At 47.4% G+C, this 21,357-nt stretch overlaps 2 protein-coding genes and 2 non-coding genes across 7 annotated transcripts in view; all 4 read right to left on the bottom strand.

The window, feature by feature from the left end:
* Positions 1-7,823, bottom strand: part of BAZ2A (bromodomain adjacent to zinc finger domain 2A) — a 34,574-nt gene extending 26,751 nt beyond the window's left edge. The window contains exons 1-2 of one of the 4 annotated variants that reach the window (XM_061132004.1): positions 7,639-7,823; positions 2,827-2,910 (exon numbers count right to left, since the gene is read on the bottom strand). The gene's annotated coding sequence lies outside the window, so the exon portion shown is untranslated. Of the gene's footprint in view, positions 1-2,194; positions 2,324-2,826; positions 2,911-3,872; positions 4,008-6,368; positions 6,405-7,638 lie in introns of those variants that run through there. The other 3 variants (XM_061132021.1, XM_061132028.1, XM_061132036.1) reach the window with 3 other exon arrangements.
* Positions 7,824-9,622: 1,799 nt separating this feature from the next.
* Positions 9,623-15,028, bottom strand: ATP5F1B (ATP synthase F1 subunit beta). Its single transcript, XM_061131988.1, has 10 exons — positions 14,870-15,028; positions 14,217-14,399; positions 13,798-13,972; positions 13,165-13,286; positions 12,732-12,916; positions 12,065-12,223; positions 11,855-11,977; positions 11,022-11,234; positions 10,435-10,636; positions 9,623-9,883 (listed from the first exon to the last, which is right to left on the bottom strand). The coding sequence occupies exons 1-10, from the start codon at positions 14,994-14,996 to the stop codon at positions 9,786-9,788; spliced, it is 1,587 nt and encodes a 528-aa protein (XP_060987971.1). The 5' UTR covers positions 14,997-15,028; the 3' UTR covers positions 9,623-9,785.
* Positions 13,009-13,079, bottom strand: LOC133049325 (small nucleolar RNA SNORD59). The gene has a single exon (XR_009691295.1). It is a non-coding gene; the product is annotated as a small nucleolar RNA SNORD59 (small nucleolar RNA).
* Positions 14,075-14,150, bottom strand: LOC133049341 (small nucleolar RNA SNORD59). Its single transcript, XR_009691297.1, has one exon. It is a non-coding gene; the product is annotated as a small nucleolar RNA SNORD59 (small nucleolar RNA).
* Positions 15,029-21,357: the final 6,329 nt, after the last annotated feature.

Genomic DNA, 21,357 nt, shown 5'->3' with positions numbered 1-21,357 from the left:
AACCAGTCAAGCAGAGGGGTAAGAAAAAGGGCAATGACACTGACTTGTTTTTACTGTTTCCAGAATATCAACTCCAACAGCCCCAGTAAAAAGAGCAATGCTGCTATCCTAACAGTGATGCTGCTGCTGTCACATAATCATATGTCTACCAGGTCCTTCCTGGACCTTTAACCTAAGAATCTACAATTCAGGTGGAAAACACTGAGAAGATTATTTAAATGTTAGGCTTAAGCCATCTTCAGGATAGTTCAAATGATCTCAATACTTCCATCTCTCAAAATATAAAATCCTGTGGCCAACTCATCTCAAACCAAACCCAGGGTCTAGCTAAGCGCCTGGGGGCACAGTACACTGAGTCCATCACTGTACGCTGCAATAAAAATCTCCTGGAGTTATCAGGTGGGAGAAAGAGAAAATCTTTGCACAGACACATGACTTTGCATAGAACAGGGGAAAAGGTTACCACTCTCCATGAATGGTAATGAGAGAATGTCTTTTATGAACTGAGGCGTAAGTCATATGATAACTAACTCTCCTAATGAGTTGTTTCTGCAGAAGGTAAACCATCCCCTATGTTAACTAGCAGGCTTCCAACAGGGACTTATTCTTAGGCTAGAATTACCACTGAGGAACAAGCCCACCCTCACTGCAAATCAGTCCTACCCCAACACACAAATCCCACTCAGTTACATCTTCCCCCTTCCCTCCTCTTCTTCCACATCTCAGAATTGACTTCTTCATAAGCTCACTTGCTCAAGTGGTCTGCAATACACAAACTGTCATGTAAGAATATATTTAATATTCATATACACATATAAAGCAAGATCCCCAAAAGTCACTCTCATGCCACAAAAGATCCCAAGTCTTCCTGGCTGCTCTTTACACTCAGGGAATTTGCATCACTTGTACTGAAAGTGTAGCCTTGCTGGTGAATGAGTGAGTTTGATTTTCTATGACCTCTAGCTCAGGAGAAAAAAATCCAGACAAGGAGACAGAGATGCTTTGGAGGGGGAATTGGGATCAGTGAGTCAACCGCAGTGACTACTTCCAGTTGACAAATTAAGTTTACTAAAAAGAAAAAAAAAAAAAGTCGAACGAAGGGACTCTCTGACCACATGGTTGGCAGGATCCAAGCTTGCCTGAAGGCCTCAGAAAATGAAACCAAATCTGATTAAAATGGACATTTCAAAACAACAAGAGACGCAGCAGCAAACGCACAGCTGCCATTTCCCGGCCACTTCCTGCGGGAGGCTTGGGGGAGGGGCTGTTTGTGTACAGATGGAGGTGGAAGCTATCCCCCCGCATCGCCCCCCGAAGGATGCAAATCTCTCACTCCAACAAATCCTACAAAGGATGACTACTGATGGCACTGCCTTCCCCTGAAAATTGGGGACCTCAGGAAAGAAAGGGATGATGCGGGATCATCTTTTCTGCCATGGAAATGGGGATCCCCTTAGCGAGGGATCCCCCTTGGAAAGGGTTCCCTCTTTATTCTTCGCTCCGGCCCCTAAGCCCAGCTCAAATCCGGACGCCTTAGCACCGGCCCTACCAACCCCCATCCCTGGAATGGGGGATTCTCCCTGGACTCGAGGGCCCCAAGCCAAGCACAGTTTCACTCCAGCAAGGCTCGCTGCTGCTCGCCAAGCTCAAGAGAGCGTGCACCCCACCCCCCACTCCGCCAAGGAGACACCCCGAGACCCCTGGAAAGCCCTTTAACCTCCACTCACCGTTGCCAAAACGCCCCAACCCCCACAAACGGAGTGTGTAACCCGTCCAGGGAAACCCCTCACCTACCCTTCGCACTCGGGCAATCCCCACCCCTTCGGAAGAGGTGGAGCCCCTCCCGGGGATTCCACCCCGAGTCCCCCACAGGAGTCATCTCCACCAGCCAGGCGGCTTCTCCGCCTCCTCCTCGCAGCCGCCGCCGTCGCCGGGGGGCCTCCACAGCTCCTCTCGCTCCCGCCCCCGCCGCCCCATCCCGGGTCTACAGCAGGCCGGCCAGCCCCCTTCTCCTTCCAGCCCCCTGGGCGGAGAGACCCCTGCCCAGGGCTGGGTCCTAACTAGAAAGTCGGCGTCTCTCCCCCTACTTCCCCGCAAGGCTGTAGGCGGCTCCAGAGTCTCCGTTTCCTGAGGGAAACCTCGGATGAAAGCGGGGCTCCCTCCCCTCAGGCCCCCAGCCACAGACCCAACAGACCTGAGGCGGCGGCGTCCAGCCAGGCTCGGGGCTTGTCTCTCCCCGGGGGACGGGCGTTTCACATGGCCGCGCTCCGGGCGCCAGGAGGGGAGGGGAACGCGGGGGAGGGGGTCTGGGGTCCGGGAGGGGGGAGGGGGACGCGGCTCAACCGCGGGGCCCGAGCGGAGCCAACATGGCCGGCGGGGGAGGAGTGAGCCGAAGCCGGAGGGGGCGGGGAAGCTGCGGCCGCAGGAGAGCCGCCTTCCGCCGCCGGGTCCTAGCGCCGGGCGTCCCGGCTCCCTGACCCGGATCTGGGTCCTAGCGCCGCGGCGTCACCCTAGCCTACCGGTAAGCTACCTACCTCAGCACTGTTTCATTGTGGGCGGTAGCCCCGCATCACGTTGAGCAAGCTGAAAGGCGTGCCCTGAACCCAAGGCTAACCTAAAAGACTACACCAAATTTCTAGGACCGAGATATACGCCAGTCCCCTAAGGGGGGGCGGGGCGGGAGATGGGAGAGGGAGATCATTTCGGGGGCAACTATTTCCCATGGCAAGTAGTGGAAAAGCGGAAGTGCAGAAGCGGAAAGGTTAGGAAAAATTCAGTCCTGGTAAAGAGGTGGAAAAAGGCAAGCTCCATCTGCTGCCCACTCACCTGTCCCGTGGATGGCAGCCCGGTCCTGCCTGGATCACAAATTTCCCGGCGACATCAGCAGGACCCTGAGGGTCAGGAAGATTCCTGTGGGTAAGAAAAGGAACCTTGAGCCAAGAAAGGGAAGGCCAGAGTCTAGCCTAAATCTGGTCAGAGGGACAGGGGAGGAACAGGAAAACCTACCAGCAAATAAGGTGCCCCAAATCACCACTTTTTAGATAGTTCCAGTACTTTTTCTGATAGGGCTATATGTGAAAACTTCTGAGAAGAGGAAGGAAAAATCTAGCAGAGGACTAGAGATTAGCTATCACCTAAAATGTCTATTGCAGAGGCCCAGAATGGAGAACAGTGTCATATGTGATGTCAGAAATTAGAGAATTTCTAGCTCAATCTTCTCTTGTTAGATGAAGAAATTATGGCCTGAAGAGAGTAACCAACTCGTCCAAGGTCAAACAGTGGATAAAATGTGACCAGAAACCAGGTTTTTTTTTTTCCTTGCAACTCAACAGACTTTGCAGGCATCAAGATAATTCCTATTCAATTCATTGCAATGCAGTTCTACAAACAACTGCCTAACTGTGCAAAACTCAGGCTGAATTCTCTGGAAGAGGAACAGTTTCAGAGTGGGGATGATGAAACTCTGGCAGGTTGTGGGGGTCAACAAATACTTTTTTCCTCTGGGAGTCTGGGGAGGAAGAAGATCTGAAAACTGGGTGATACCATAGTAAGGTAGGACCAAATCCATCAGTCTAGATTGGATTTTCTTACTCCACAGAGAAGTGAGTTCTTCCTGAGTTTTGACAGACTTCATTCACCACAACAAACCAATGGCTCAGAAAAGCTAAGAAGGAGGTGAGCTTCAGCAAAGCTCAAAGTGTGTAGGACAGAGACAGGCTAAGGAGGGTTAGGAGGATGTCTCTCCTGAAAAAAATAGGTTGCCAGTGGGAAGGAGCAGACAGAAATAAAAATCCTTTTCTCCTCCACGACTCAATAACAAATTTAAAGGGTCACCTTGAATAAAAAATCAAGACCCCTAACAGCCTACTAACCTGAAGTCTCTGGGTAAACAGGGATCACACTCAGGATAGAGGGGGGGTCCTTTCTTTTGGTGAAAGCAAGGATCCAGCAAACTTCTGCTAAGGAATGCCTCCCCCATCCCCCAAATAAAGACAAGTGAAGAAGAGAGCCCAGGGCGTGGAACTGGCTTCCTAAAGGGCCGAGAGAGAGAGCTAGGTATCCTTTTTCTTTTTTTCTTGTTCCTTTTCCAGGGCAGATGAGGGCGAACCTTCCTACCTCCCGCCCCCAATCAGAGGGCAGGACAGTCGGAGGCGGGCAGCAGGGGAGGAGCCTGCGCCAGTCAGACGGGTGTAGCCACGCCCCCCCCCCCCCCCCCACACACACACCCACACACACCCACCCGCTGGCTCCGCTCCTCTCCGGAAGAGCCGGTTACTCTTGTGCCCCACTGACTACCCCCACCCCTTCCGAGCCTCAGGCCTAGTCTCCAGGGCAACCCCTAGGACTATCCCAGCCAGGAGCCATTGGGAAGGACGGTGTTGGATAGCAAAGGGCCACCCGGGATTAGAAAAGAAAGTGAGGCAGGATCCATTCTTTCCCATCCGATGCAGAAAGACTACAGTCACCTTCCTCCTTGAAGGAGACCCCTCCTCGTCCCTTCTGATCAGAGGTCTTCCTTGCTCTTCGAGGAAGGGTGAGGGTGGGGTGTCAATATGCCAGCAGCTGGGTGTTTACCTCTTGCCAGAAGCCACCCCAACCAGCAGCTGTGCTTCTCCCCGACATCCAGACGACAGAGGGCAGACTGATCCTTTAGATCCCCAGACAGTCCTCAATCCTATCAGACGTGGACAATTCCTACCCCGTCTCTCTTTAGGAAGCTACTAGAAACGGGAAGGGGCAAATGGTCATTTTTTTTCAGCAACTTGTGAGAAGAGTAGCTGGAGAATCCTCTGAACCTCTAACAAGCCAGGCCAGTGGGCGGGTAATAAAGAGAATGGGGAGGGAGGAAATGAGCACCTGCTCTCCCTGTCTCACCCTCCCTGTGTTCCTGCTGTCCCACCCTGACTGGGGTCAGCTGCCGGAGTGCATGGCTCCACTGAGGAGCCAGATGGCTGGAGCTCAGAGCGGGAAGAGACAGAAAGGAAGAGAGGGCGGACTCGTTTGTAGCCCTCTCCCTCTCCCTCGTCCAGGTACTCCTGGAATTGAACCCCAAACACCACTGCTGATCACCCTCTCCTTCATCCCCCACCCAGCTCCCTCTCGGCCTGTGAAACATGACTCAAATCCAGACACCCTGTCCCTTCATTCTGGAGTGTGTTGTGCTGGGGACAGTGGGGAATGAGAGGACAAGAAGAAAAGGGGCAGAGCTAAGGTCTCAGCTGGATTTGGGCGGAGGGGAATTCTCTAATGGAGATGGGGTAATTATCAATATTAAAGACCTCCCTCGCCCTCACTGGCTGAATGGTTCACATGTTAATAGGGTCTAGTGGGGAGACAGCCTTCAACCTGGTAACCATTCCAACTTGTCCCACTTTCCTCTCCAGGTCAATGGAAAACAGTCTCCTCCCCCCATCCCCTGCACCCCGTATTTTGGGGAGGCCAGATTCTCCCCATCAAAAGGACCACAACTCATCCCTCTTCTCCCCAAATTGGTATGGTTCCCTCAGATTCAGCAGTCTTCTTTCAAACTCTCCAAGGAGCTTATCCAGACTGGTCTCAGAAGAGGATGGGGAAAGACCTAATTTCCTCAGGATTCCTTTTGCATCTGAATAGAAAAGGCCGGGCTTCCCAGGCCTTCCTCACCACCCCCAACACCCTTAGAGACTTAGTCCTAGCCCCTCAAACACTGTTCTCCAACAGCCCCTCAAGCCCAGAATCACAAGATTCTGGGTGCTCCCCCCCATTCCCTGACTCTGGGGTAAGAGCGGTCTTAGGCGGGACTGGCCCACCCCAAGCTTAGAAGGGCCGTTCCCACCTGGGCTGGTGCTGGGGTCGCACCCCCGGAGTCTGGGAGAGATGCGGTAGGGTCAGGGCGTCAGGGAAGCTTTAGATGAGAGTTAGTTGAACTTGAATGGCTAAACGGAGCAGGGCCTGAAAGTGACTCTAGGCTATTCTAACCCCCACCCCCCTTACTACGGGGAAGGAGAGGGGTTGGGGTGGCGGTTATTCCCCCTCCCAATAAAGGTTAGGATGGCGTGGGAAAGCGATGGTTCCAGAGGGGAGGAGGCGAAACCCAGACCGCGGGAGATTTTTCTGGCGAGGAAGGCGCGGGGGAGGGGGAGATCCTGGGTCCAGAATAGGAGGGGTACCCGGGAGAGGTTGGCCGAGAAGCGTGAGAAGCCTCCGGATTCCGGTCGCAGAGGACAGGGGAGAAATGGGCGAGGAGATAGTGCGGGGGAGAGAGGAAGGGCAGCTCCTGCAGCGGGAGGACCAGATCCGGAGTCCCGGGCAGCGCGGATCCCGGGTAGGAGACCGCAGGGGCGGCCGGCCGAGGGACTCCGGGGCCGGACGTGGGTGCCGGGCCTCACCTGGAGCAGGGCCGGGCGGTGGCGGCAGCGCAGGTGGCCGAGCCGGGCGGCGGCGGCGCCTCCTCCCCCAGCCCTGGGCCGCCGGCGGGGCGGGCGCGGGGTGGGGGGGAAGCACTTAAAGGGGCCGGAGCTACTGGGGTAGGGACAAGCGCGCGGGCAGGGCTGTCGCGAAGAATCCGCTGGGGGAGGGGGAAGCGGGTGGCGTCTCCTAGGGGCCAGAACCAGGAAGAATCCCAGATGGAGGAAGAGAGCAGATCCCCAGGAAGAAGAGACAGAAACTTCTGCGGTGAAGTGGGGGATGGTGGTGGGTTCGAACTGGAGGACCTGGGATAGCTCCACCCGCACTCCGGGAGACACCGGCCGAGATCTCGTCACAAAGGAAGACCAGGAAGGCAGTGAGGGTCACAGGGACTCCGGAGGAATAGAGGTGTCCGAGAGGAAACTCACGGCCGAGCCTGCTGCGGGTGACGCACAGCGGCCCTCCTAGGTGAACAGGTTCAACTCCCCGGGAGCTCAAGCCCTACCGCTGTGGGGAGACGCAGCCTCCTTCCCCCGGCACGACCCAAGTGTAAAAGCTTCTGGAATCAGGAAGCCACGAGGGCAAAGACCTCCTAGGCCTTTCAACCTCAGTCTCGCCTCGCCCCGTCTCTCAGTGCCTGGAACGTGGGGGCCGCCAGGAGCTGCGCTGGTGAAGCTGATGTGGGACCGTGAGAATCGGCTTTATTCTAGTTCAGTTTTCCCCCAACCACCGCCACCCTTGCAGCAACCTCTGGGGCAACAGGAAGCAGCTGCTCGGCGCGGACCCCACCTGGTGGTGGGTCGGGGCGGGGGGGGGGGGGTGCGGAGAAGACAGGGGCTCAGAAAGGCCTGGGAAAAAACAGAGGGACGGGCACCTTAAAAATTCTCCAACGTGACCCAAAGTGGGCTTTACTTTGAGGGGGAGGCCACCAATGAGTGCTGTAAAATATTTCTTGAATCCCAGCAGCTTAATGGGGAGGCACAAGGAACTGGGGGGCTGAAGGGGCGGGAGTTGGCGGGAGGGAAGCCCCCATCTAAGGTGCAGACCAGGCTCTTCCCTGAAGCTGGCGCTTGCCAACGCTCACGATCCCTTGGTCAGCAGCCTCACCAGCTGAGCCCTGTGCCCCTACAGTCTGGTTTCCCCTGCTTCACCCCCCAAAAGAGCAAAGGTTAGGCCCCACCCCTGCTGAGTCAGCCAGGGAGGGAGGTAGGCATCCCTCAGGCCTTCCCGGGGGCTGGTCCTCGTACTTACTCATGTCAGGCTGGCAGGGCTCCAGGGCTGGGACCACCAGCTCCTCGCTGTCCTTGGCTCCCCCTTCACGTGCAGGCTGGTGTTAGAGCCTCCCAAACTATGAGCTGGGAACTAGCACGAATCCAAAAGCCAATGAATGCGTCCTGCGAACCACAGCCTGAACTGCCGCGATGTCCCCGTGTGACAGGCCGGGGCGGGGAGGGCGGAGGGGGCGGGGCTTTCTCTGGGTGGGGAGGGAGGAGGCGCTGAGCGCAGGGCAGAGCCGGGAGAAATATGGAGGAAGGTTAGATCTGTGTTGACACCCTAGTGGCGTGGCACCAGGAGTGGTGAAGGGGGAAGGAAATAAATAGTTGCAGCTAGTGAGAGGGAGAAGGTTCTCGATGAATGCTAAGAGACAGAAACGTGTGGGGGGAGGGGTAGAAGTGTGGGAGAAACCACCTTTAGGATCACAGTTCCTAGGTCCATCTGCATCTAGATAACATGGGAAAACAGAGCAGAAACGGTGGACCCACAGCCTGGGGACTTCTGCGTCAGCTTCTTACCCACTCCGGAGTCAAAACCTAGAGATGTGCCCACACCCCCATAACTCAGCATTTCCCCGAATCCAGGCTTTCCTAGGGGCAAACTTCTGAGCACGGGCGGCGCAGGGGCTCCACCTTCTGGCCAAACCGTGACACAGGCCAGACGGGTGCCACGGACGTCAGAGGCAGATGGGAGGAAACTTAGAGGCCCCTACTCCACCCCTGGCACCTCTCCCAAGGCCCCTCCCCAACCTTCAGCCCCCAGGGGCCTCTGAATTGGGATCTCAGCTTATCCTGCCCTGCTTTTACCCAACTTGAATGCCTCGGGGTGGAGCTTATAGATTCAGGCTCCTCCTCAGGACAAAAAACCCCAGCTGGTTTGTAAACAGTCATTAGCAAAGAACCACATCCCAGCAAATGGCCTTCATGGATTTCAAAATGGTGAGATCAGAGTTCTTGCAGAGCCTCCGGTCCTACCACCAGAGGGCAGATGGGTCTGGGTCTGGGCCTGGGCCTGGCCCTACAAAAGAACGTCTAAGGGGAACACCTCTAAGGGGCACCAAATCCGACCTTGCACTTTAACAGGCACTTCTTAGGCGGCTGTTCTGTAGTCCTTGCAATCGTCATCATTTTAGTAGTCTAAAATGAAGGGAAGATCGTCTAAATTCCATTATTTAGCTCAGAAACTCAAGCCCAGCAACCCTGGGCTTACCTCTAGAAAATTTTATTTTGGTCCCACCACAGGGCATGTGGATCTTAGTTCCCCAACCTGGGATGGAACTTGCACCCCCTGCAGTGGAAGCAGTCAACCGCTGGACCACCAGGGAAGTCTTTGAAAATTACTCTTCCTTTAACATTCTTTCCCCAATTTTTTCAAGGAATTTTAGCCAACCTCACAACAGGCCTTAAGGCACTTTATATTCAGCATTGCCTCAAGGAATCAGACATACAAGTCTTGCCCAAAATATGTTAGGAGGTAGTAGTCAGGGACACCTTCTGAAAAAAATGAAGGTGGTAATAGAAGAGAGCCCTTTTGACTCAGCTTTAATCCCTCAGAACATGCATCATTTCCAAAAAATTTAATTCACTGATTAATCTGTGCCTTCTCTTAGAATAGCAGTTATTTCTAAACCCATTTTCTCCAAAATGCTCTTCTAAAAATCCTTTTGCTTTTTAAAAAAGTAGGACTGCACTACATATATTTAAGAGGCAAAACTCAACTTGCTTTGAATGACATAAAAGGGCCAAAAATGAGGCCCTGTTAGGATCCCGTCATCCCCAGAAAACCCCTTCACAAGACCCAGCTATTCAACAATCCAAGACGATGGCTTTTCTTTTCGGACGACCCCATTTCTAACATGTATGTATGGCCTCCTTTGTGCTGTTTCTTGTGGCTGTTCTAAAATACTATTAAAAACTTCAGTACTGGCCGTGTTGTCAGGACCAAGAAAAACAGACAGATGTTGAGGGATGTACATTTTATTGGAAACCTTAAATATTCTTCAGACAGAACACAATGTCTTCAGTCAAGGCTCTCACGTGGCCTACAGAGAAAACTGCAATTTCTGGGTTAGGAGCAAGGAGACGGGCATCATGGAGGCTGAGTGCCTGTCTGCCAGGAGGCCCTCACGAGTGCTCTTCAGCCAGCTTATCAGCTTTCGCCACGGCTTCTTCAATGGGTCCCACCATATAGAAGGCCTGTTCTGGGAGGTGGTCATAGTCACCTATATGGGAAAAAAATCCAACTGCTGAGAAGTGAAGGATATCAACTTCCACAGTGTTCACATACCTCACCGCTTGAGGCCACCAGTCAGAATGTGATGAAATCCTGTCATCTTAGGTTCTTTTCTTAAACTTGCCTCACAATTTATAAGAAATGCTACAGTACAGATTAAGAATATATGGTCTGGAGTCACATAACTCAGGTTCAAATTCTTTCTGGCTGTATCATATTGGGGCCAGTTAAACTTTCCACGCTCAAGCTTCCTAATGTGTAAAATAGGGTAATAATGCCTTCTTTAGAAGTATGTTGTAATTCACTTAGAAGAGCAGCTGGCACTGAAAACTAAGACTCACTAAATCTAAGGCTCACTCTCAGATGGCACTTTCAAAGCAAACTGATGGAGAATAACTTATTTTCATATAAAAATTAAGTAATTAGGCACAATATATTTATATACTGCTTGATGGTTCCTTGAACAGGAACACAGCACAGCATTCAAGGGAGTTCGGCTTCTATGCCACTTTATGTTCAGCCTTATACTGGAAATCCCACCTGCCAAAATCTGCTGGAATCCTTTGATGGTCTCCTTGAGGGGTACCAGCTTCCCCAAATGACCAGTAAAGACCTCAGCCACCTGGAATGGCTGAGACAAGAAACGCTGGATTTTCCGTGCACGGGACACAGTTAACTTGTCTTCTTCAGAAAGTTCATCCATACCCAGGATGGCAATGATGTCCTGGAGGGATTTGTAGTCCTATGAAAAAACAAGATCAGAGAGGCCAAGTAAATATTTACATTCCTCAAATTTGGACAAAAACTTAAGGGTTAATACAACTTTATATTCACAATGAGCTTTATATAGAGCATTTTAGCACTTTACTGCACTTCTTAACTGAAACAAATCATGAGGACCCTCAGCTAACACTGGCATCTTGTTTCCCCTACTCTGAATCTACCGGGTGCTGTTATAAAAAACTGCAACTCCAAACCTGGAAACTCAGGAGACCTCATTAACACTCACTAGGAATTCTAGTCTCTTCTTTCCTTGCTCTAAAGCAAATCACACAAATTACCAGGGAAAATCTTGTCCTAATATAGCCCCCAAATTCTCTCTATGACTTTAGGGCCACTGATCTCACCTGCAGAATCTTTTGCACCCCACGGGCAACATCATAATGCTCACTGCCAACAATGTTGGGATCCATGATACGAGACGTGGAGTCCAGAGGATCCACAGCTGGATAGATGCCCAGCTCAGCAATAGCACGGGACAGCACAGTGGTAGCATCCAAATGGGCAAAGGTAGTGGCCGGGGCAGGGTCAGTCAAGTCATCGGCAGGCACATAGATAGCCTAAAGTGAACCAAGAACCCATTATGAGCAGCAGGAAGCCAAGTAATTCTACTTAAACCATCCCCTTTCCTGACCCCTCCTCATTATGTTACTCCATCTTCTCAACATTCAAGAGTCCAACAGAGACTCTTACCACTCCTCATGCAGAGTATTAGTGGTTATATATTATCTGGTTCTTCCCAGCTGTAATGGAAGAATTTTCATTGTTATTCCTTTTGTTCTTCATCCTACTTTTTAACTCTAAACCAAAAAACTCACAGTACTCTATCAGGAAAATGAATCATGAAAGTTAAAAAAATTTAGACAAAGTTTCTGATAATTTTACTACATACACCATCTACATACATTTGAAAATTGTAGTAGCTAGTGTAGTACATATTTAAAGCTCACTTCAAAGTTCCCTTCAGGTTGGAAACCACTATTTTGTGATCTACATTTACATATATACCTTCAATTAGTTCAGATGAGTGGTTTCTTAATCTTTTAGGGTCTTAACATGCACACACAGAATTTTAAATATTATTTAAGTTCCAGTACCTACTTAAAAAAAGTAACGAGATTTTATACCTCTGTACATGCCTTTACACAAACTAGACCTTCATCCATTTAATTGTTCTGACCTGTACAGAGGTGATAGATCCCTTTTTGGTGGTGGTGATTCTTTCCTGCATGGTACCCATGTCAGTGGCCAGGGTAGGCTGATAACCCACAGCAGAAGGGATTCTGCCCAATAAAGCAGACACCTGGGAAAAAAAAGAAAAACCATATCATTAGCCTTATCTGCATCATTTCATAGAAAGGTCAAATGAACCAGGTTCTCTCAAGCCTACCTCTGAGCCAGCCTGGGTGAAGCGAAAGATGTTATCAATAAACAGCAACACATCTTGACCTTCTTGGTCTCTGAAGTACTCAGCTACAGTCAGTCCAGTCAGAGCGACCCGGGCCCGAGCACCAGGTGGTTCATTCATTTGACCATACACCAGTGCGACCTGCAGCAGTGATAAACAGTCAGGAATCCCGGCAGAGGAGTGTGAAAGTCATCCATCCAAGGTCCCCAAATCACAGGAACTACCAAAAACCCCCCCTCCTCAGGTATCTAGGTTTTTGTTCATAAATTTCTTTTCCCTTTTAGAGCTGCAGTTCAAAACAAAAGATAATTTCTTTTATTACTGAGGCAAAATTCTTCTGGTAGGAAGGAAATAAACTGTAAATATGTGAAAGGCACAAAATAGGGTTATTTGAGACATTAAGAACCATGCTTAATGCCCCAGAATTAGCTTTCAAATGATGGGTCTATATGTCAAAAAAAAAAAACCCCTAGAAATGTTATCTAATATTAAAAAGGAAAACACAATGTACATGAGTGTATTAGAAACGGGGGAAAATACTGATAGAACTTGCCTTTGTAGGTCCTAGGACAATAAAATGAAAATACAAAACAAGTCAACTTCAATAGTTTCCTGACACTACTTACAAGGACATCAGCTCAGTGCCCACCTTAGAGGTAGCATCTTTTAAGTTGATAACCCCAGACTCAATCATTTCATGGTATAAGTCATTGCCCTCACGGGTCCTTTCACCAACGCCAGCAAACACAGAGTAACCACCATGGGCTTTGGCAACGTTGTTGATTAACTCCATGATCAGTACTGTCTTGCCGACTCCAGCACCACCAAAGAGCCCTACAAGAGGTTGAGAAAAAACAAATTAAGAATTTCGTTTCCATAAGAGCAAACTTCAAAAAAAAATTTTTTTTGTTTCTTTCCATCTTTTCCCTTCTCAGAAATGGCATCTGGCTTCAGCAAACTCAGAAGAACGAAAGTCAGAAGCTGCTCATCAGTGAGGGACGTATCTCAGTACCCACTCATAACATGGTAGGATCTGTGTCCCACATTAGGTTTGGAAAATATCTACCTGTCACTTAACATACCAATTTTGCCACCCTTGGCATATGGAGCCAGCAGATCCACAACCTTGATACCAGTAACCAGAATTTCCTGCTCAACACTCATCTCCACGAATTCAGGAGCCTCAGCATGAATAGCAGCAAATCTGTAAAGGCAGATGAGAAGATCAGTATCTATTCATCTCATTAAAAAGTTCTTCTCAATTCTCAAGCCTAACCCTTTACTCCAAGTCTCATCTCTTATATAACACTCTAGACAAATTACCACCCACCATCAAGCCCAAATACTCTGCAATAAAAGGAATACCATTATCTCAGGAAGCAATAATCCCATTCCCTGACAACTCTGTCATAAAGTTTTCCTTTTACAGAGTCTAAACATCACTTCTTCACATACCAATGTGAAATACAAACACCACTGGTATTAAGATGAACTGAAATAATCAACCTATGGAGTTCAGTTTTCTCTTTTTTATAATCAGAATTTCTGCATCACTAATTTTCTTCATAAGAAATTGTATTGTGTGGTTTAAAGAAATGACTAGGAATTTTAGGGATTCTCTGCAGAAAAATTCTGCTATAGTAGATGTTGCCACCTTAACGTATAAAACTGCTGGCAAAAGTTCCTTTGTGTGTAGATACAACAGGAATACTTACTGCTTGGTTTTGATGGGACCCCTCTCATCAATGGGTTCTCCAATGACGTTCATGATTCTACCCAAGGTCTCAGGGCCAACAGGAATTCTGATTGGCGCGCCAGAATCCAGGACTTTCTGGCCTCTAACCAAGCCTTCCGTGCCGTCCATAGCAATAGTCCTGACTGTGCTCTCACCTGTCAGATACAGGCATTGCAGGCTTACACAGAAGCACAAACTGGCTTCGTGGCATTTAATTAAGTTGTAGCTGGCCTTAAACACCTATATCGACCAAGACTTCTTCTCAGTACCGAAATGTGGCTTCAGCAAACTCAGAAGAACGAAAGTCATCTTGATAAAAATCATCATAGAAGACAGCCTGGTTTTGAGGGATATTTGGGTCGAACAAGACCTTTACTATTCCTAACAAATTCTACTTACCCAAATGCTGGGCCACCTCCAAAACCAGCCTGGTCTCCCTGCCTTGCACCTCCAGGGCATTTAGGATGGGAGGCAGTCCCTCATCAAACTGGACGTCCACCACGGCACCAATGACCGCCACGATGCGCCCAGTGGTGGCGCCTGCCTTTGGCGATGGAGATGCTTGAGCGGCATAGTCTCTGGCTAACAGACAAAAAAGATATTGAAGAAGTTGGCGTTAGGACAGTTAAAGGTCATCGGACGCCCGGACTTAACTCACAAGGACTGGTGAACGCAGCCCAGGCCCGGCCCCCTTCCGCTTGCACGGAAGGCGGGTCCAGAGGCAGGGCCGCGCTAGAAGGGGAGAGCGAGCCGGCACCATCTTCCCATCCTCATGCACAAAACTCCCATTATTCGAGAGCGCGCGCGGTGCCCCCATTCCACGGGAAGGTCAATGCACCTGCTCGCACTATTACGTCACACAGCGCCCCTCTTCCAAAATAAGACGGAATTAGATCGTCCCTGTTCTTGTTCTTCCGCCGTTAGAGGGCAGGGCGCTGGCCCTGGCGTCCTTCTACCACCACAGATCCCTTAGGCCGGTGCAACTATGGGCCCCCAGGCTCAAGGTCATGGGACGACAGACGCGAACCCAGCTGCTAGAGCAAGGCACTTACCAGGCTGGAGGGATGCAGGAGCGGCCCGCAGTAAGAGCTGCGCTTGCGGTAGCGGCGCTGAAGGGCTGAGTCCCCGCAAGGCCCCGGAGGCCGAGGCAGCAGCCACACGACCCACAAGTCCCAACATGGCGGAGCCCGGGTGGAGACTGAGCGCTGCAGTGGTCTGGCCTCCAACTGCCAGCAGTTGGAGGCGGGACCTACTCTGCAGTAGGCACGGCCATTGGGTGATTTTTCTGCTTATCACTCTGGCCGCTGCTCCTATAGGCCAATAGTCTCTCATCTTCTCAGCCATTGGCCAGAATTGGTGCTAATCTGAATCCCTTTTTTTATTGGACAGTGACTGGCTCGGTGCAACCCTCAGAGCTTTGAAACATAATTGGACAACAGGGATGTCAGTCGGAGAGAGCACTTGGAGGAACTGCGCTTGCTAGAGGGGCCGAGTTCCTGGGCGGAAGCACGTGGGCTGTCTTTGGCTGTCCTTGGGCTCTCTCGTTAGATAGGACCTTGAGCTAGGTGACAGTCTCAGAGGAGGTTTTAAGGAAGTGGTAGCCTCATGAGGCAACATTGACTGACCTTGGCTAGTTAGGAGTCTTTCTAGAGTCAGACGGTTTTTCTTCCGCAGTAGGGAGATTGGAAGTTTTTAGACAATTCAGCAGGTCAGGAATCTGGACAGAATTAAAGCTACAATGAAAGACACTCATGTAAACCAGTCTTTTAAAAAAAATGTGTGCTGGGCATTTGAGGAGGCAAAGATAAATAAGACTTAAAGAAAAACAGTTGAGCAAAAAATGCAATCAAGTGTAATAGGTCTTGGTTAGCACAGGGTAAAACAGATGGAGGAAGGGATCAATTTAGGTCATCTAGAAATGTAAAATGTAGGTGGAATTGCCTTTAAAGTGGAAGAGGCGGACAGACCTGTTGGGAAACACCGGTAGAATTCCTAGGGTAAAGGAGGAAGGAAGACTATTCCATTATATATTTGTATTACACAGCATGTTTCTTTTGTGGTGCTGCAGGTGAGGAAGGGAAAAAAGAGGTGAGTAAAGAGATGAATATAGAGAGAAAAACCAGTTCTCAGGGACTTGGATGGGAGTGAAGGCAGGGCAGAGGTAAGTGTGTGGTCCTTGAACACGAAAAATCATAAAATAAACAGGACATCCATCCTTTAATGTAGTATTGATTTTATTTAAGGTATTTTGGAGCAGGGTGGAGGAAACCCTTAATCTGTTGCAACAAACATGGCTAATGACAAACATGGCTGCTGGTCAGCATGAAACTACTTCCCCAGACTTTCTCCAACCAGGACACATTAGTTCTCATTTTTCTGCGTGATAGTGAAAGTTTTCTACTGTTTGGTAGCAAGAACTATCAAAGAACTTAAAAGGAGAAAGCAGGAAAAAAAAAAAAGAGAGAAAGCAGGAACAGAAGAGAATTACAGAAAGTTTAATTTGAAGTGTCTGTGGTTTCCCAGGTGGCACTAGTGGTAAAGAACATGCCTGCCAGTGCAGCAGACTCAAGACCTGGGTTCCATCCCTGGGTTGGGAAGATTCCTTGAAGAAGGGCATGGCAACCCACTCTAGTATTCTTGCCTGGAGAATCCCATGGAAAGAGGAACCTGGTGGATTACAGTCCATAGCATCCCCAAAGTTCACATCTAAAGCAACTTAGCATGCACACAGGTCATCTTGCCTAGTAAGAGGGGAAAGAACCCAAGAAAACAGCAATGTGTATGGAGCAGGTAGAAAAAAATAAACCATCTTAGGAAACGGCAGAGGAATAATGAAATCAAAGAACATACACTATCTAAGAATCAAGTAGAATATTGAGAAAGTGGTCAATAGTATCAATGACATAACTATGCTATAACATAAGGGCTCAAAAGAACTAGTTGGGTTTGGCAACTAGGAATTCATTCTGCAGTGATACAGGGTCAAAGAATTTCAATGGGCTGCATGCAGGATATACATTTTTGGTTTGCAACTTGTGCTTTTCTGATTATATGGGGGCAGCATCCCATTTAATAGGAACCTATACATTTCACTTGCTTTTCTCAACTATTAGAGTTGAAGTTTCTGTAGAAAGGGTAAGACACTTAAGAGTATTGCCCCTGGAGCCAGACTGAGTTTAAAATCTTTTTACAGTTACTAGACATCATTGAGCAAGTTTAAAATCTCTGTATATCATCTTCCTCGTAAGAGATGAGGATAATCTCACAGAGTTGTCTCAAAAATCAAGTAGATTAAAATGTGAAAGCAGCATTTAGAAAAATGGCACATAATCAGCACCATATCTGTGTTGACTAGTATTTTTACTTACTATTGACTTAGTGTTAAGATCCTTTGTATCATCACTTTTGGTTGTGGCCAAAATTTTTAACCATCAAACATTTAAACTGACACTTCACTTAATCCGGGTGTCCAAGGAAATATTTCAACATAGAATTTCAGGTAACTGAGGCTCATCAATATTTGAAATGTTTTTACACATTTAGGATATTATCAGGAAACCTTATTCTTTGGGCAGTTGGATTACATTAAACAAATCTTTGTATCACAATGCAACGCTAAATGCTCTTAATGTTACCGAGGTGGATATATAAAGCTATTTCTCCACTATGCTCATTTGTAAATTTTTTATTTTTCTAATTCCTTTGCTGTCAGTGTTTGCCCCAACCACCTCCAGTCCTCTTCTGAAATTAGATAACCTGCTAAATTTATAAATAATACTGTCTAAAATCTGCCTACAATGCAGGAGACCCCAGTTTGATTCCTGGGTGAAGAAGTTCCGCTGGAGAAGGGATATGCTACCCACTCCAGTATTCTTTAGCTTCCCTGGTGGCTGAAACTGTAAAGAATCTGCCTCCAACATGGGAGACCTGGGTTCAACCCCTGGGTTGAGAAGATCCCCTGGAGGGTATGGCAGCCCGCTCCAGTATTCTTGCCTGGAGAATACCCATGGACAGAGGAGCCTGGCAGGCTACAGGCCATGGGGTCACAAAGAGTCAGATACAACTAAACACAGCACACTTAGTTTTGACATATTTTGGTCTTGCTTATTTCTTGATTTCCAGATAGCTCAGGTAGTATTTCATGTAAAATACAAGTTACTTTCCATGGGATAAGAGAGACCACAAAGGCTGAACCTGAAGTTAATTTCAAATTAACTAACCTCTCCACTTATGATTGGAAACCTTAGGAATTTCATCTTAAGGTGAAAATTGTGTTTACTATGAACTTTTTCTTTTGGCTGAGCAGCAGCTTTCGGAATCTTAGTTCCCTAACTAGGGATTGAACGCACAGCAGTGAAAGGATAGTTCCAACCACTGGACTCTCAGGGAATTACTTACAAACTCATTTTAACTGCCATACATAACAGTCAAGGTCCACATTCTTTCAGTACTTTGTCTCTACCATATTTTTTGACAATCATGTTGGGTGATTTTCAAAAATAACCCAACCAATCCCCTGGCTTCAGAGTTTTTTAATCTCTTCAATTCCCATTAGTTTTGAACTGACATTCCACTTAAGTATCCTACTCAAGTTGTACCTCGAAAATCTAATATTCTCTTGTCAGATCACAATTTTTTTTAATGCAAGTAATACATGAACAAATTGTAAGCACACAGGATCAGGATAAATCCTTTCATCACTACCCAAATCTCATTCCCAGAAATAACCATTAAAAAATATTTTGCTTCTATGCATTCACTTTCATTCCATCCCATGTCCATAAAACATATATTCTTGTCTTTTAAAAAACTTCAGTGGAGGTACACTACAGAAAACATAAGGTTTCCGATCTTTATGTTTTTGAGAACTTTGTGTCAGTTTACATTTTTGATTGTAGCTACACCTTATGCCACAGAAATGTGTAATAACTTACTCCATTAATGGTTATTTGGATTGTTTTAAATGGCTATTATATGCAATATTGAAGGAAAAAAGGAAATCTTATAAACATGAGTACACAATCTATTGCTTCTTTAAAATTACTAGAAATAAAATGGTTTAGTTATGTTCACTTAATTAAAAAATTTTTATTTTTGGCTGTGCCGCAGGGCTTGTGGGATGGGGGAATCTTAGTTCCTCAACCAGAGACTGAACCCAGGTGCCTGGCAGTGGGAACACAGGATCCCAACCACTAGACCAGCAGGGACTACCTGACCTGTGTTTTTTTAGATCTCTCCTTTGTTCCTTCTAGATTTTGTATCATTCTTGGGAGAATTTCCCATTGTTAATAAGTTGACTTTTTTGCAGTGAGTGGGCCAGGAACCACCAGCACCAGAATCATCTAAACCTACATTATCTACTATGGTAATCACTAGCTATACGGGATTAAATTTGTTAAGTAATTGTTTTTAGTCACACTAGCCACATTCCAGATTTCCAATAGTTCTTATACAGCCGGCACTCACTGTATCAGACAACGGAGAGACACAGAACAATTTCATCAGTCACACTGGATGGGGTTGCCATCTCAGCAGGACCAGCTGATTCAGAATCTGCATTTTAGATCTAAAGGAAGTTGTCAAATTTCAGCACACATCAGAATCAGCTAGAGGTCCTAAGACCCTACAGTTTAGTTTCTGAGTTGGAAGATTTGGGGGCCCAGGATTTATGTATCTAACAAGTTCCTAGGTGAGTCAGATGCTGGTAGCCAGGACACTTAAAAAAAAGCCAAAACTACATCTCTTGTGGCTGCACCTTGTGGCGTGTGGCATCTTAGTTCCTTGACTAGGCAATCAATCCACTGCCCTGTGTACCGAGAGCATGGAGTTTTAGCCACTGGACCAAGGAAGTCCTCGGATCACACATGTCAAGTATCAGTTAAATTGCACATTTCTGCACCCCACATGCACCTACTATCCTAAGGCATATCTTCCGGTTGAGACTTCTGAATCCACATTGACCCAAGGTGGTTCTATAGCTACAGGGCTACAGGTACACGACAGGAACTAGAGCTTTGAGATGAAACTTGGGAGAACACACAAAAACAAGGCTGAGGGAGGTAAACTCAAGGGGCTAACTGTACTGGCAACAGCTTTACAGCAACCCCTCCTAAACCTATGATTCCCGAGATATGGGAATGGGTAAGAGAGAAGGAAGTCCAGGTCACTGGACTTGAGGCAAAGAAATTTGAGCTAGAGGTCTGGATAGGTTCTTCACATAAACAATGAAATTATCCAGGCTGACACCAAAAGCTGTGAGCAACTGACATTTCGTCTTCACTTTAGCAGGTACTGTCCTCAGGGTGGGATATTTAGTGCTGACAAACACCCTTCACTGTTCCTGAAGAAATTACCAACTATCATCAAGTATGCAAGCCTATCAGAGTAAAATAATTTGGGAGTTAAGAGTAGGCCTTACACAAACCTGTCTACCCTCTCCTCCCCAGCCTTTATGTTCTCAAGGGTAGTACAATATTGGGAGAGTGAAGGGGAACGGCAACTGATATTCATATACAGGTGAAGTTCATCATCACACATCAAAAGAACTCCTGCTAAGCAGAAAAACCACCTGTGCAAAACTGAACAGGTAAATAAAACCTAAGCTGTAGCAACTAATCACTTTCCTTTCTTCCTTGAAGGTAACTTTACAGTTCAGGAAGTTGAGTATAGCCATCTTTATCACAAGTCACAATAGCCAAATGGTAATTAGGAGATGCTATCTCCCTTATTCAAGCTTAAATTCACCAAATGATCCTCTCCCCAGTGGCTCTTTAAGGCAAAAGTAGCCATGGTTCAGATTTTCAATGCAAGGCCAAATAGTCCTCCTTGTTTTGGCCTGTCAACTCACCTTTTGGCATGATATCCTTTTAACTTAAAGAGGGGTCAGATACCATTGAGAGGCCTTCGTGCAGCTATAAGGATTACTGAAATCCCACTATGGTATTTGAGCACAAAGCAGGTTTGAAAAAATATTAAGAAACAGGATGAAATTAGAAATCCATCATGCTACATTTTAATGCTGTACCCCAGTGGCTGGCATTAAGCCAATAAATCATTAATGACACTCTAACTTCCAAAACATACAAAAATAATTGAGAGAATGAAACTAGAGGTTACTTCTTTGGGAAAATTTAAAGTTTTTCCATGAAGCAGTACATTATCAATCATACTGATACCTCTGGCATGCTCCAGAGAAAGGTGACCAAGTTTAAAATAATTTTCTAGAAGTACAGAAGTTCAAACATACCTAATATGGAAAAAACTAAGGCTTTGAAGAAAAATTGTATTCCCGTAAGAGGACCGATGTAACAAAAGAGTTGATTGCCCAGTCTCTTAAGTAGTAAGATTTTCTATTTGTAGCATTTCAAGAAAATGGCTTTGAGTATCATTTAGAACAATTATATACTTAAAAGGAAAGAATACGCTATCCATACCTATTACTACATTGGCTATTTCCCAAGTTTCTCTTCACTATTTGTCCTGAGGCTTATCAGCTTGTCATGTGTGCTCCCTGAGTATACAATTACCTGAAGGATTAATC

The sequence above is a fragment of the Dama dama genome, chromosome 3 (assembly GCF_033118175.1).
Source record: "Dama dama isolate Ldn47 chromosome 3, ASM3311817v1, whole genome shotgun sequence".
In the NCBI taxonomy this organism is placed as follows: domain Eukaryota; kingdom Metazoa; phylum Chordata; class Mammalia; order Artiodactyla; family Cervidae; genus Dama; species Dama dama.
The sequence above is the reverse complement of the archived record's forward strand: the minus strand, read 5'-3'. Positions and strand labels throughout refer to the sequence as shown.

Excerpts from the sequence above, each read along its gene's own strand:
- ATP5F1B (XM_061131988.1), bottom strand. The coding sequence starts at position 14,996 with ATGTTGGGACTTGTGGGTCGTGTGGCTGCTGCCTCGGCCTCCGGGGCC. Across the intron at positions 14,400-14,869 it reads TCCTGCATCCCTCCAGCCTG|CCAGAGACTATGCCGCTCAA; the intron begins GTAAGTGCCTTG and ends TTTGTCTGTTAG. Across the intron at positions 13,973-14,216 it reads GGAGGTGGCCCAGCATTTGG|GTGAGAGCACAGTCAGGACT; the intron begins GTAAGTAGAATT and ends TGTATCTGACAG.